This window comes from Anarrhichthys ocellatus, unplaced genomic scaffold (genome assembly GCF_004355925.1).
Source record: "Anarrhichthys ocellatus isolate YVR2014 unplaced genomic scaffold, GSC_Weel_1.0 scaffold121, whole genome shotgun sequence".
Lineage (NCBI taxonomy): Eukaryota > Metazoa > Chordata > Actinopteri > Perciformes > Anarhichadidae > Anarrhichthys > Anarrhichthys ocellatus.
Window position 1 is genome coordinate 609,363 of NW_022280151.1, and position 16,469 is coordinate 625,831.

The window sequence follows — 16,469 nt, forward strand, 5'->3', positions numbered from 1 at the left end:
CGTTGAATAAAAGCGCATGACACTTTCCCAGTATCGTTTTTCATTTTTACATTGGACTAATATATATATTTTTATATTTTTTTGTTGAATCATATCGTAAGAACTGATCTCCTTGTAATACACACCCATACCTTGTGAGTTAAACTGAAGTAGTAGATAGAGAAATCTAACATGATGTCTGGCCTCTTTGGTGCTGTCCCTTTAAGCAGTCAGTATCGCTGTGATTGGCCTGATGAGCGAGTGTGTTTCAGCCTGGACTGCTGTAGTATGTGGTGCTCCAGTGGGGTCCAGAGCAGCAGGTAGCTCCACTACAGTCACCCCAGTCCAGTCAGCTGAGCAGCATGCAGTGTCTGCTCCCACACTGACCTGTACACACACTCTGAGCAGAGACAGCATGAGTACAGTGTCTGAGCCTCTTGTTGGCAGCAGCAGGTCTCTGTCTGCAGCCAAGAGGCACAAAAGTATCAGGAAGAACTCCAGAAGGATTTATTCAGCCTACCAGGACCACCAGCAAGGGTGAGTTTGCTTTGCTCACTCTTCTTTTTCATTTGATTGATCTTATTTCTATCAGGATTTCTCTAAGCTTTTTCTGTCTCTGTCTGTCTCACGCTTTATGACTGTCATCTCCTTGAGCCTTAAATTACTTCCTGTAGCTTATACAATTAGTCTTTTTCTAAATCTAATCATCAGAGAAAATACAAAGAGTTTCCTGTGTGCTGTGTTACCATCGACTGCCATCCAGGGACATTCTGACCTGTTGGTCATCTAACGTTATGCATATTTAGTTTATTAATCACACAAGATTAAAGAGTTTGATTCTGTGAATTATTCATATGATAGATATGTTGATCAGTTATGAATGAAATGTCAAAACAGATTGCAACCACTTTAATTTGTCATTAATGTAACATCAACCATTTGGTTTATTTCTGATAATAACTTGGTGATGGTGGAGCTCATATGTTATTCAAGTTCTTCCAGTGATTGTAAACCATGTTTCGATATGGAGATACTCACAACCAGCCAAAATCCCGTTTCTCTATTTGTATTGGGGATGCATTTACATGATGGCTTGCTATGGAGGTTATTGATATATCTCGTTTATTTGGAGATTGCAATCTTTTATCATTTCCTTAGATATTTTCATCAGATTAACTCAATCTACTCAGCGGACACTAAAACAGCTGTCTTCATCTCCAGAGACTGTTTCTAAAATGTACACAACATGTATTACAAAAGGAGGGACGATGCGATTGAAGAAGTGCACTCGACATACAGAATTTCTTTCTCAAAGCTCATAAACACAAAATAATATACGATTTAATTATTGTGAGATGCAACACAGGATATATTATACCTTTTGAAGAAGATGATACACAAGATGAGAGGTGGTGAAATGTTATTTCCCATAAAAAAAAATAAAAATAGACTGATACAACAATTCTCCCTCTTAATCATCCCTTCTGACCCACTAAGTGTGTGGGTGTGTCTGTATCTACAGGAACCCTGCCCTCAGCCTCTTTCTTCTGATTTACTTCTTATTTTGTTATTATTATTCGGGACATTTCTGCATGCACAAGCACGCATTCAAGAGGAAGCTACGAAAATGGCAGACACAGGACCGAAAAAGACAAATATTGCGAGGTGAAACTCCAAAACAAGAGTGAATCTGGGGTTTGGTGGTACACCGAGCTCTCCTCTGGCTACCGCGGTCAGGGGACGTTCGCTCCTAGAGTCGCTGAGCCACGGGAGAGGGGCCAACTTTGAATGATGTGTTTTCAAATAGCTAGAGAAGGGTGTATCTGCAGTCCAGAGGCTAAATGACACAGCCACTTTACTATGAGACCCCCCCCCCCCATGCATCATTTTGTAAATCTCCATCTTTGTTCATCAGCCACTAGATACAGTATTGATCAGCACTAATGGTAGTTATCCCATTCACCAGAGATCTAGGAACTTGCCAGCAATTGGAGCATGGATCAGGATTTTTGACAGAATGGAAATCAGCAACTTTGGGATGTTGTTATTATTAATGAAATAGTATTTGATGAATGTGCATCAATTAGGCCGAAAGCAGACCTACAATAAAATTAAAATCATATCAAGTTAGCTTGACATGTTATCTAATTAACTACTAATTGGTCAAATTAAATGAAACATTGACAGTCACAGTTCTTTTTTTGAAATGTTTCTAATATGATCACTTCTGTGATGCACACACACATTCTGCAGTCCATGAGCGGTTAGAGGACACTTTAACTTTTCTGTTTCCACAGTAAACTGAACCGTAAACTAAGACACTCATGACATCATCACAAACCAAATCATCCATCCATCCATCCATTTTCCTCCGCTTATCCGGGGTCGGGTCGCTGTGGCAGCAGGCCAAGCAGGCTGACCCAGACTTCCCTCTCACCGGCAACATGTTCCAGCTCATTCTGGGGGATCCCGAGGTGTTCCCAGGCCAGCTGGGAGATGTAATCTCTCCAGCGTGTTCTGGGTCTCCCCCGGGGTCTCTTCCCAGTTGGACGTGCCTGGAAAACCTCCAGTGGGAGGCGTCCAGGAGGCATCCTAATTAGATGCCCGAACCACCTCAGCTGACTCCTGTCGACGCGAAGGAGTAGCGGCTCGACTCCAAGCTCCCTCCTGATGACTGAGCTCCTTACCCTATCTCTAAGGCTGAGCCCGGCCACCCTACGGAGGAAGCTTATTTCGGCCGCTTGTAGCCGCGGCCTTGTCCTTTCGGTCACGACCCAGAGTTCGTGACCACCAAATCAGTGGTGCATAAAAGAAGTTTACCGGCAGCCTAGAGTTTAACAGACAGAACTGTTTTTTTACTATTTACTGCACTGTTTGGGATAGCTGTCTTAAGGAAAATGTCCCCTCTGAGTATCATCTAATTGGTTTGATCTGATCCCAAACATTTCAGGCTACAACATCATCATTTATTTTTCTTTGTTGGAAAAGGTGGACAAACTGTCAGTAATAATAGTAACTTAATCCTCTTTTATTCAGTGAAACATAAGGGTCAGCCCAAAGCAGTCGCTGAGATGACATTCTTTATTGGTTTTGATTTCAAATATTAGCAGACCGGCCCCTTTTTCATTGTGCCCCTGTGTCTTCTTTTGCAGCTCCTCAGATGATGAAGATAAAGAGGATGAGCGGGTGGACAGCAACGACCCAGAGGAGATGTTCCAGAACATTCAGTACCAGAAGGAGATCATTGCCAACATTCGGACCAGACCCTGGCCAATGAGACGCAAGCTCAAAGTCTTAAAGTACCAAGTGTAATTGTTCCCTCTGTATCTGTGGTGTGATAGTTCACTCTTTCCCTCCTCTTCTGCTCTTAACACACACAAACACACTCACAAGGCTATTTTTCTCAATGAAAGTGCTGTATATATGTTAATGTCATTGAATTGAAAGCAAGTATGACTCAGCACCTGACTCACCAAAACCTCTGGAGGTATGAAGACTGTGTATCCTGCTGTGTTACTGAAATACATCCAAAGATCAACAGCTAACTGATACTATGCTATCTAACTGATCTCTTCTTTATTAGTTTGCCTCTTGTGGTGCATGAGTGTGACAAGACAACATCATCAATTACTCTTACAGCAACCCTGGCTTCTACAAATATATACTTTAATGCTAAATGCTTTGCCAAATGCATTTTGGACAGAAAGCAATTGCTGTGTGTATTATGTTCCCTGGCAGCAGTTCTTCCATTGCACAAAGTGCTGTGTGGGGAGAAGGGGGGGGGTGTACCAAGCTCTGGATTGTAACACCACAGACTAAGGTTTACATCCACAGGAGCATGTGATTAAGTTTAGGCTACCGAGGCACTTTGGTTCGGGAAATATGGTCCATCCATCCATCCATTTTCCTCCGGGGTCGGGTCGCGGTGGCAGCAGGCCAAGCAGGCTGACCCAGACTTCCCTCTCCCCGGCAACATGTTCCAGCTCGTTCTGGGGGATACCCGAGGCGTTCCAAGGCCAGCTGGGAGATGTAATCCCTCCAGCGTGTTCTAGGTCTTCCCCGGGGTCTCTTCCCAGTTGGACGTGCCTGGAAAACCTCCAGTGGGAGGCGTCCAGGAGGCATCCTAATTAGATGCCCGAACCACCTCAGCTGACTCCTTTCGACGCGAAGGAGTAGCGGCTCTACTCCAAGCTCCCTCCTGATGACCGAGCTCCTTACCCTATCTCTAAGGCTGAGCCCGGCCACCCTACGGAGGAAACTCATTTCGGCCGCTTGTAGCCGCGACCTTGTCCTTTCGGTCACGACCCAGAGTTCGTGACCATAGGTGAGGGTAGGAACGTAGACCGACTGGTAAATTGAGAACTTTGCCTTCCGGCTCAGCTCCCTCTTCGCCAAGACAGTCTGGTGCAGCACCTGCTTTACTGCTGCAGCCGCACCGATCCGTCTGTCGATCTCCCGCTCCATCTTACCCTCACTCGTGAACAAGACCCCGAGATACTTGAACTCCTTCGCTTGAGGTAGGCACTCCGTCCCCACCTGGAGGGAGCAATCCACTGGTTTCCGGCAGAGCACCATGGCCTCAGATTTGGAGGTGCTAACTCTCATCCCCGCCGCTTCACACTCGGCTGCAAACCGCCCCAGTGAATGCTGGAGGTCACGATCCGAGGAGGCCAACAGGACCACATCATCTGCAAACAGCAGAGAGGCGATCCCGAGACCCCCGAACTTGACGTTCTCCACCCCAAGGCTGCGGAAATATGGTCATTTGGGTTAAATACTGAAAAAGTAAAAAGGTCCTGCTCATATTTGAAGCTGCAATGTGTAACACCTGACCACATACTGCAAAGAAATAGGGGGCAGCATTTCACCTCAATACAATCTACATTTACAGTTATCAGTTATAAAAAGCCAACTACTAACTAACAGCAGGACAAGAATACGCAAGATTCAACCAAACCGCTGAAACTCTGAGAGACGGTCAAAATAACACGCTGTCGGTCTATAGTCCACGTCAGACATCTGTGTGTTTACTGTGACAATAACCGGGCCTGTACGGTCTGTGTTCACTTTGATAGATTGTTTATTGGATTAAATCCAGGGGTTAGCTGGTTAGCATGCGTTTTCACTAGATATCTCTGCAACACAATACACAGATGTCTTTGACAAAACGTCAACACTGTAAACACTTCGCATTCTGTCCATGATATTAGTACATTGTTTTGTTTTAAACAAAAATTATGACCAGATCTAACATGTTGCACCCAAAAGTCACTGTTGACTTTTTTTCAAGATAAATATTTCCCCCAACCTTGAGTTGCCTCAACATTACTATGTAGTTGCTACATGTGTATAGTTGCTACATGTGTATCTTGAAGGAAAGCACAATTAATTATGCTGTTAGTAAATATTTTGCAGATATATTCATTAAAACAGTGTCCTCATTATGTTAATAAAAAAAAATATTATTTGCTGTTGCAGATTAATAGTACATGGATGTCATTTTGAGGAGACAGCGTTGGTTCTCGAGGCGCTGCGGCTCTCAACTCCGTTTACAACTCAGAGGCCCACTGAAGAAGTGTTTTTGTACATATTGATTGGCTGATTCATTTGTTCCTCCTTTAACTGCTTAGTCCTACTGGCAGGCACATAGCTGAAGACATATAAGCATGTTCGTGAATGGTCATTTGTAGAAGACATCTGTATGAAATGATTTTTGTAAATGTACAGCAGCATTTGAACTGAACATCATTTTTAAAATATATAAATATACTGTACTTACTACTCTGTTAACATTGACAGCAGACATCTCTGTGGGAAATGGTTCAACATGTGTGAACACTCTGCCAGGTGTCCAAATGCTATATGAACCTTGTGAATGTCCGCATGTCTAAAGAAGCTCCTCCATAAGTGCTGTGTGATCAGACACAAAACTGTGAAGGCTGTTCTAACAGTTGACTGAATGTAATTAGACCAGTAGATAGAGAACAGGCTGAGCCAGAGAAAACCAGAGTAGATAGGGAGCTCAAGATGTGCTGAGTACGTGCCATGGATAACAGGTTTTATATGGGCAGTTTGTTATTACTGCAGAGGTTTTATTACCATCATCAGGGATGGGATGCAAGTCTGCCCTTTTACACCCTCTTTAATCTCAGGCTGAATGTCTGCGATTACTCCCACTGAAATGACTCATTGCAATGACTCATTTTTTTTACTTAGATTTCTGACAAACCTCACCGTAACAATAAAATATAATATGACAAAATAAAACCCATGTATAATTGTAAAAACTACAGTTGCTTTCCCTAGGAGAGTGTGTAAGGCAAGGCACGTTTATTTGTATAACACATTTCAACAAGGTAATTCAAAGTGCTTCACATAAAACCATTAAAAGCATCAAAACATAAGGCAAAAGAAAAGGAGCTTTAAAAACAATTAAGAACATTCATTGAAACATTACAAACAGTCATTAAAACACTAAAAAGCAGTGTAAGAAATAAAATACAGTAGTAAAATGCAGAAATGCAGGAAATTGATTCATATCCTTGAATGTGGTTCAATTAAAGGCAGCAGCAAACAGAAAAGTCTTGTTGAGTGTCCGTTGATTGATACATGGCTCATAGCCCTCCTAGATGTCCCCAGTGCTGAATAAGCTGATTCTTTGTCTAATGGACTGTAAAGCTACACAATAATTTTAGACAGTTTATTTCAATGGAAGCAGTCTGCTGCTCTACTGGTTCTAGAAGGATCTTGGTTTTAGTACTGGTTTGAAAGGTGGCCGACAAGTGCAAAACTTTTCCACTGGGACAAGTTTGCATCGTTTCTGTATTTGCTGCATGTTTCCATTGTTGCGTTTTTTTATGATTCCCCTATGGAAATGGAAACATTCACTTTCACTTTGAGGTTGTCCTGAACTCTCACTCATCCACTATCATCTTTACCAGGACACCCCCGCATGTGCAATCACCACTGATCATTCATTTTAAAAACGTCTTTCTAACAGTTAATAATCACATCCAACAATACACATACAACAATCAGATGGAGGTTTTGGATCAGAAAGTACAATATTTAATCTAGTGGAGTAGTACTAGAAGTGTAAATGTACACACAATGGAAGTATTTGCGTAAAGAATACAACAAGTCCATTCAATTTGTGAGTACTTGCACTACCACCTGTGTGTCTTTGTGTCCCAGGCAGGCCAGAGAGATCGTTCTGAAGTATGAGGGCCGACTCACCAGAACCAGAGGCTACCAGACTGCAGGAGCTGATGTATGTATGTCATTCATACTCGCAGTATGTTTTTGATCCCATAGCATTAAATGCAGTTTGCAGAGAATTAAAACAGTTTGTAGTCCACTTGTAAAATGTTGCATAATGTTAACCTGCAAGGGTTCTTTGTGTGTGTAGAAACAAAAGAACCAAAGTTATTTATACCACCACTGATTGGTTAAAATAATAATACTAGCAAATCTGAGGATGACTCCAAATTGTTCTTTCAATGCTTCTGGTTTAGAATATGTATTGTATTCTCAAGGATCCTTTTGGTCAGGTTGTTCTCATACACAGTTCAGTAATGCACTATGTATATAACCCATGTAATCCATCTGATGTGATCCATGTAATCGTAAGGCAGGACCGATGACGTAGTATAAAGAAATGGAGGAGGTCTGGGTGGATGGATGGGTCTCATGACCCTGGAGAGCGCTCCTTGGGTCCCATGTGAAACCAGAAGTCAACTTTGACATTTGTCACCTAACCAAACCTAAACAAGTAGTTTTATTTCCTACACTCTTCGGGCTTGTGCAGGTGCAATGATCGCTCACGCTGCTGGACATTTGCAGGAAAAAGCACAGAAAATAACAAAATAACTTTTCTTAAGATATCCTATGAAGCGTTGTATGAGGATACATTCTTTTTGTAGATCCATGGAGCATGGTGGTTATAATCGTCAAGGGGTGACCAAGGCACCCACATCTCAAGCAGCCACAGAGAAAGATTGTTATAAGGACTTGTTTGTTTATTGACGATGTTGTGAAGGTGGATGAGAATCGAACAGATCTTGTCCTTAACACACACAAAATACAAAAAACATTGTAACAATGGGTCTGCAGGAATATGAAATTGAAAACAACAAAGGTGGCTCTGCTTTGGCTGACCTAACATACTCTTATATCCAGTTTGTCACTCAGTAAAATATGTGCTCGACACACAACTGCATTGATTTTGTCTGACTGTATGCTGAGAGGAGCTTCTTTCTGCTATTTTACTGCACTGCAGTAACTAGATGATTATAAAACATGCTGGATTTCCATTGTGCAGGCTGCCTCCTGTGAGCTGAACATACACATACTGTGGATAACTTTATATACTGTGTCTGTCTCTGTATTTCACACACTCATATCCAGAGAGGAAAAGGAGAGCTTTGCAGCTGTAGCACAGCAGCATGAGTGAATTTATAGCCCGTTGTAAAAGCTCTGTTTAATTAAAATGTTCAGGCCCCATTAAAATAAATTGAGTTTTAGTGAGCAGTCTGATGATGACTTATATATTTTACAGTTTGGCTTCCAGATAATGAAAATGAGAATTATTGGTCCAGCTAATAATTATCATCTCAGTTCTGATTTTACTTTTCATCACATGAGGTGAAGAGCTTCACAGAGTCAATTCTTATGTGGACAACATGGATACATATGTGCAACAAAATGACATCCTAAATAATGCTGACTATGTGAGAATGTGTGAACACTTGTCATTGATCTGAGACAGCTGTTACACCAAAGACTGTCCTCTCCAGAAACAGAAAACAGCTGGTTTTACTGCTCAAACACCTGGAACACCTATGATTGACATTTACTTGCCAAATGTTATGCTTCAGAAGCAAAGGCAGAAGTAGTTCATTATTACACCTCTTCAAAACCTCTGTTTCAAGCCAAAAGTTATTGCTAGATTATTTTATCCATGACCAGGGCATTTTGCTTAACCCCAACCACAGAGGTGAGAGGTCACAAAACACTTTGATCGATACACGTCTGAAAACAAATGCCAGATTAAGAGATCCGGCTACAATGATCCATAACAACAGATCTGACGATTTGTCATGAAAAACACAACAGTTAGAAGACCAAAAAAACGTTTTGTTTAGGATCGTCTAATGCATCTCAGAACTCAGAAGATAGTTGCACAAGATCAGAAAATGTTAATGTATTTAGATAGGCAAGACAAATCATGTATTTTGTCATTAAGTTTGGAGGATTTGTTGTAAATATATTAGCATAGCTTTTATCATTGCTGCATGCTCATATTACTATTAGATATGATTCACATAATAGATATGATTTATGTCCTGCTCAATTATGCATTCGTATTCTGTTTTAGTTTGCATCTCTGTGTTAGTCCACAGCTTATCTCACATTCTGCTGAACCAAACTACATAAGATATGACTGCTGTGACCCGGCCCTCTGCCGGTAGGGCCCGCTGGTGTAACGTAGCTGAGTGCATCACCGCTGCTCAGCCGACACAGTTATCGTGCACCTTTTAAGACAGCGCATCTATTGTGTGACACCTGCGAGTGAAAAACACGCCTGATGACCTTGTCTCGTAGTGGGGCGGGGGCGCCAATTGTAGGTTGATTTAATTCATCGTATTTCATTGCAGACACACCTGCCGGAGATCTGCACCTGTCTAGTTTTCCATGTAAAAAAACCTCTCTATTAATACAAAGTATTATCATATTATTATAAAGGGTTTTCTATCATCTAAAATGATCAGGTATGGACAGCAAAAGAGTTTATCTCGAATCCTTGCTAGATGGTCAAATCATTTTACAGTCACCACTGCCCATTGTGGAGGTGAGTGTTACTCAGAGGTCTCAAATCTGGTTTCTCCTCCTGCAGCTGCTGAAGAAACTTTCACGTGTACTTTACAACATCGTGGTTCTGTTCATTCCCTGGGAAGTGAGGATCAAGAAAATTGAAAGTGAGTCATCTGTTTTTTCCTCAGAATGAATAACAGTAATGCTATCTTTTCTTTTGTTTTATTTCCAAGGATGTAATGACAGTTGACAGAACATTTTAGTACTTGACTCACCTAGACCTAAATTCCTTTTTTTCAGGACAGTCTTCTCTCAGTATGGTCATACTTTCTGGTGTTAGTCCTTTTCAGGGCACAGAAACATAAAGTAGAGTGTGTGACTGTGCAACAAGTCAACATGTCTCAGTCAGATGTTTCCTGTGTCTTGTTGAGGTCACTTTGGGTCGGGCGTGGCCTCCTACTTTATCTTCCTCCGCTGGTTGTTTGGGATCAACATCGTCCTCACCATCATGACTGGAGCCTTCATCGTCTTACCAGAGGTCAGCAAGGCTCTTTCACTTTACAAGTTTCATATATTGCACAATACTCCATATCATATATGAGTCATAGGCTTAAAGCTATACTGTGCGGAATTTTCATAAAAAGCAATGTATGGACTTATACAAAAACAGCCTCTGATGACTCATTGGAAGTGTGTGTAGGCCAAGGATGTTGCTCTGCTGATGGATACTCCACCCACCGATTCTAAATAAGAAGAATAGATATAAATGACATGGGTTGATAATTCAAATGTATCGGTAACACTTTATAATAACTACACGCTATAAAGCATTAGTTAAGTATGAGTAAACACTTAATTCATCATTTATAAAGCATTGTTCCTACATTAATAATTCATTAGTATGCAGTTCATAACAACAGTTAGAAATGTTTTATTGTTGATTAATAAGCTCATCTATTATGTGTTTCATGATTGTGTTTTCATACTTTATAAATGATGGAGTCCCCATTTGTAAATGGAGTATTATATATATTACGAACCAATTATTATGGAGTTGTAGATGATTAATAAGATCATTTACAAAGTGTAAGTAAATGATTAAGAACTTATTTAGATGTACATTATTCATGCATTTATATATATATAATAATTTAGAAATGCACTAATGGTTTGGGACTATGTTAATATATGCTTTATTAATACTGCAATTGATGATTAATTCAGGTAGTTAGTCGTTAGTAAAGTATTTTGTGTGACCTCATCCAAAGTGAGGCTGGTGATTCTCCAGCAGCTACAGCTCAACCAGTTAAACTACCAAACTGTGGTCAAGATCTAATGACAGGAACAAAATGCTGCTGATTTATGTTTGTCACTGACATCCAGACACAAGCAATTTCCCCACACATTACTCATCCTATCATTCCCAATGCCCGTTTATTTCATCTGCCTCTCCTTGTTGGAGCTAAGCTACCACTGTCTGCTCTGACACATCCATCCTTTGTCTCACCTCTGCTTAGTGAGTCATATCGTCCAACATCACACATCATGGATGTTCTGTCACATTGATGTGTGTGCTTGTTTCCTGCTGTAAATGATGTGTCCACGGATGGACTGGAGAGTTATTATTAGGGCCCGAGCACCGACATAGTCGGAGTGGAGGACCTATTGTTTTTCGATTGTTTATTATTATTATTATTATTATTATTCTTCTCATTCTTAGTGTTTCGTCACAAAAAGGAGGTGCTTGGGATACTGGGAAAATGTCGAAATTTGGCACGCAAGCCAGAATTTGCGAAAATTGCAGTCTGATTGCGGTGTCCAACTGCGGTATGAAATATTGGCTCGATAGTGCCCCCTATTGAGTAGCCCCAACATTGGGTTTCACCTAGCTGTATGAAATTTGGTAGGTATGTGGAACGTGATGAGACGCACAAAAAATCCTCTTGGAGTTTTTCATTAAACCAAACAGGAAGTCAGCCATTTTGACTTTTATGACTTTTTTGACCATTTCAAGGCGTCATACTTTAACGAACTCCTCCCAGAGATTTGACCCGATTGACTTCAGATTCGGTCAGTATGCTCTTGAGACCTTGGCAGTGAAAAGTTACTCAAAGATCAAAAAGTTATTGAACTATGTGTCCGTGGCGTGGCGTCAAAAAAACACCATTCGCCGCAAAACAGGAAGTTGTTGTAACTCGGCCGTACATTGTCGAATCTGCTCCAGATCTCTCATATGTCATAACATCCTGACCCGGAACACATCTATGTAATAATTTAGAATCATAGTAATAGCGCCACCTAGTGGCAACTGGAAGTTGTGTACTTTGACATCCTGCTCCTCACAGATTAATCAGATCCCTCTAAAATGTTGTCAGAACAGCCTTAAGACCTTGATAATGCTTCATTGTGAAAATTGTAAGAAGTTGTTGAAGGGCGGCGACGTGGCGGCTCGGCAAATTTCGATCCTTCGCCATGAACGAATAAACTGATGTAACTCAACTCCACATCATCAGATCTTTACCAGATTGCACATGTTTGATTAGACTCCCAGCCTGAAGACATCTGCAGGCCAATTTTGAATCATAGTCATAGCGCCACCTACTGGTAACAGGAAGTTAAAGTCATTATACTTTGGCTTGTTTCTCTCAGTAGGTAAATCAAATCAACATCAAATTACTTCCACACAAATGTAAGAAGTTCATAATACCAGTTCATGAAGCTTTTGAAGCGTTTCTTCGCCATTAACAACGAAGGTCATTTTGAGAGGCTAAAAATGCTCGAAACATAAGCAAACTTGGCAAGCAGATTACAAGCCCAAAATTTAGTTATGGAATATGATTTTATTGGTTCAGAGTGGCAAATCGGCTCAATAGCGCCCCCTACAAAATGTTGACGAAGCAGCCCTCGCAGTATGTTTGACCTAGATGTATGAAATTTGGTAGGAACATGTATCACATATGGACTTAAATAAAAGTCTCTTGGGACCATGCTCTAAACCCAACCGGAAGTCAGCCATTTTGAATTTTTTATGAATTTCTAGTGTCATTTTTGTCATTTCCAGGCACTGCACTTTAACGACCTCCTCCTAGGGAATTAATCAGATCAACTTCAAATTTGGTCGGTACAGTCTAAAGACCTTTGTGATGAAAAGTTACTCAAAGCTTGTTGTTTCGTGAAAAGCTGTTGCCGTGGCGACGCATTCTTCACCATGAAAAATTAAGGTGTTTTTGAGAGACATGCTCGAAACATAAGCAAACTTGGCATACACATTTAAAGCCCAAAATGTAGTTATATAATATGATTTTATTGGTTCAGAGTGGCAAATCGGCTCAATAGCGCCCCCTACAAAATTTCAACGAAGCAGCCCTCGCTGTACGTTTCACATAGATTTACAAAATTTGATCTCTAAATATAGCGTTCATTTAAACTGATATTGAGTCTAAAATACGTCCACAGCAGAAGATTACTTTATGCTGGTACTCCTGTCTGTTTCTATTGTAGTAATACACTCAGTACATAGAAGTACTTCATACAACCACACTTAAAATCAATCCAAATTATCTCTTCAAGAAACAAGTGTGAAAAACAAAAACGTAGCAACAAGACAGGCACATGTATCACACGTGGACTTAAAATAAAGTCTCTTGGGACCATGCTCTAAACCCAACGGGAAGTCAGCCATTTTGAATTTTGTATGAATTTCTTGTGTTTTTTTTCCATTTCCAGGTGCTGTACTACGAACTCCTGCTAGGGAATTAATCCGATCAGCTTAGAATTTGGTCAGAACAATCTAAAGACCTTAGCGATTAAAAGTTACTAAAAGCTTTAAGTTTCATTGAACGACGTGGATATGGTGTGACGGCCATTTTACACGGTTCACCATCATCCATCAAGCTGTTGTAACTCGACTGTACTTTGTCAAAACTGTCCCAAACTTGACATGCTTGTTGACTGTCATGGCTTTAGGACTTCTGCATGCCAATATTAACTCATAATCATAGCGCCACCTACTGATAAGCACGGACATAAGCAGGATTCTATAATTACAGCGGCCCAAACACTGAACTTATTGAAAGGGTTTGTGGGCACACCATGAGAAAAAGACTTCTCTGATCTAAATATGTGCAAACTATGATGCTTGGAGAGCAAAAGTTAGATAACAGTGGATTCTCAAACCATGTCCGTGGGCATTAGTTTAAATGATCTGTCCAGAGCTTCTTCATGACAATCAGGTAAAATGTTACAATGAATGCTTCACACAACAATCTAAAGTTACAGAAGAACTTAAAATGAAAACAGTGTTAAATTAAAGTGTTCAAGTAACAGCAAATGGCACTACCGTTTTGTTAACTTTCATGTAAGTCCAAATACAATCAGCAGGACACTGCAGAGAGTTGAACCCCATCCCAGTAAACTGACTGTCTGTTATGTTACAAACACTGAAGCACATTCACACACATTTATTTTCTTAATGATCTTAACAGGCTTACATTTATGATTGTATTGGATGTACACTCAAAACATCTGAGGCTTAAGACCTGGCAACATGATCTTGCTACACTGCTGGTCTACGCAGGAAATATCATCTCACTCGTGCACGCAGAGTGTGATGGTCACAGAAATGCATGGCTGCGTCACCCGGAGTCCTGCCAGTACCAAGAAATACCGTTTAACTCGTGCACGCAGTGTATGATGGTCACAGAAATGCATAGCCAGAGTCCTGCTAGTACCCTCAACGTGCGTGAAGTTGCGAGGGCCCAATCAATGCTGCTTGCAGCTTTAATTATATCAGTTATTACTCACTTTTATTTCTGAAGTTTGCCTCTTTCTAAGTGTAACACTAAAGACACACTACGCTCTTTCATTTTGCTGAAGCACACAGGACTTTTCTAGTCAGAGGTTCTAGTATGTCAGAGGTGTCACTAAGTTCTTTTCAGGATGCATATGTGTCTATATGCAAGTTCTCGCTCCAGAAATGGACAGACCCAGATCCGGCTTCTCTCCAAGACTGAGATGAGAAAATTAATATCAATGTCATGTCGGTGTGTTAAATACAGAGCTGGAGTAGCTGCACTACACATTGTTGGTTGAATCAGAAATGTAAAAACAACAGGTCATGGTCTTTGGATGAGTTACGTGTTTCGGCTGTTATTAATAAATGACAGTTTATCCTTCAGCAGTTCTGTGTAGCATACACAGTTGCTACACAGACACAGTCAGTTAGTTTTTTAGAAGTGTTGGTAGGGCAGAGCCAAGATAGCTGTTTCCCCCTGCCTCCAGTTTTTATGCTAAGCTAAGTTAACCATGTCCTGACTCCATGTCCTGATGAGAGGATATCAATCCTCTCATCTCAGTCTCAGAAAAAAGGAAGGTGTTGAATGATTCCTTTCAACTTGCATGTAGCTACTGACCTAACAATTGTCATCACAATGAACTGCAAATATATTTTGCTCCACTCTTGCCAGCTTATAACCAAATGTTTTACAAGGTGAAAAGTTTAAATCAACTAACTACAATAAGACATGAGCGTGTTATCACTGTACATACAGTATTTAAATGTCTGTATTAATATCATATTGTATTGGTCTGTGGTTGTTTGTACTAGCTGCTGGCTGGAGCTCCTTTTGGAACAACGAGGAGTAAAACTATACCCAAGGAGCATCTGGCTTCAGCCCAGGACCTGGACACCATCTGGTCTCTTGGGGTAAGCCTCTCTTTCCTTTTACTGTTCTGTCAATAGCACATTACAGATACAATAGACCATTGTTCAAACATTACTTTACTGCCTCCCTGACCTCTACTCCAAGGCCACCCCACCTTTTATGTTAGTAGACTGAGCTTGTAAAGACCTGTTAGCATTATTATATACATTTTATTTGAAGGCAACAATGACTCAAGGTTCCCTGTGCATTAAGCTGTTGTGATCAGTCACCTTTTTTGAAAGTTTCCTACCAGGGCAAGTATGTCTCAGTGTATCACTCCCTCCAGGAAATACACGACACCTTAGTTCATCTCAGTCAACACCACCGTCATCAATCCACCGTCGAACTGTTCAAATACATTTCAACATACAAAATAAGCTGGCGTTAACGTTACACAAAAAAACTGTTTGCACGTCAAACAGTTAACATAAATAACATACCTCGCTGGGTGCACACAACCACGAGGGAAATGAGTCCACTTGAAAAACATGAATTTTCAAAAACAAACAATTTAACACTTAAACTTAAATCTTTGAGCGGAGTATATCAACTTCTAATAATAAATAACAAATAATAATATGTAAACAAGCATATTAAATAATGACATAAATAATATTTATGGCTGTTAAACTCCCACCAAATCACAATTTTTTGGGATTTTGCCTCACAAAAATAGCCATGACAATTATTCTGCTTCAAGCTGTAAAACTGTGTTTTGTACAGGCCTTTCAAGATAGACTGGCTTAGTGGTGCGTTTTCCCTGGTTATCTAAGGTTGAGTCACTCATTAACAGTTTTACCTTTCTGACTCTTCCATCACTGCTAGGGTTCACCTGTGATACTCTTGCTAATCTCAATTGATTTTGTGGAGAGCCGTCCTCGTGTAGGATAACAATGTCATTAACCTTCGTATTTGTTTTATCCGTTAGCCATATTTGTCTTTTGCTGAAGATTAAGGAGGTACTCCTTCTTCCAC

General features: G+C 40.6%; 1 protein-coding gene across 3 annotated transcripts in view; it reads left to right on the top strand.

The window, feature by feature from the left end:
* Positions 1 to 302: 302 nt before the first annotated feature.
* tmc3 (transmembrane channel like 3) overlaps positions 303 to 16,469 on the top strand; it is a 74,455-nt gene continuing 58,288 nt past the window's right edge. For 2 of the 3 annotated variants that reach the window (XM_031876986.1, XM_031876989.1), the window contains exons 1-6: positions 303 to 516; positions 3,132 to 3,287; positions 7,174 to 7,249; positions 9,875 to 9,956; positions 10,224 to 10,330; positions 15,398 to 15,496. In XM_031876986.1, coding sequence (XP_031732846.1) covers positions 395 to 516; positions 3,132 to 3,287; positions 7,174 to 7,249; positions 9,875 to 9,956; positions 10,224 to 10,330; positions 15,398 to 15,496 — 642 coding nt within the window. In that variant the 5' untranslated portion in view covers positions 303 to 394. The remainder of the gene's footprint in view (positions 517 to 3,131; positions 3,288 to 7,173; positions 7,250 to 9,874; positions 9,957 to 10,223; positions 10,331 to 15,397; positions 15,497 to 16,469) is intronic. The other variant, XM_031876988.1, reaches the window with a different exon arrangement.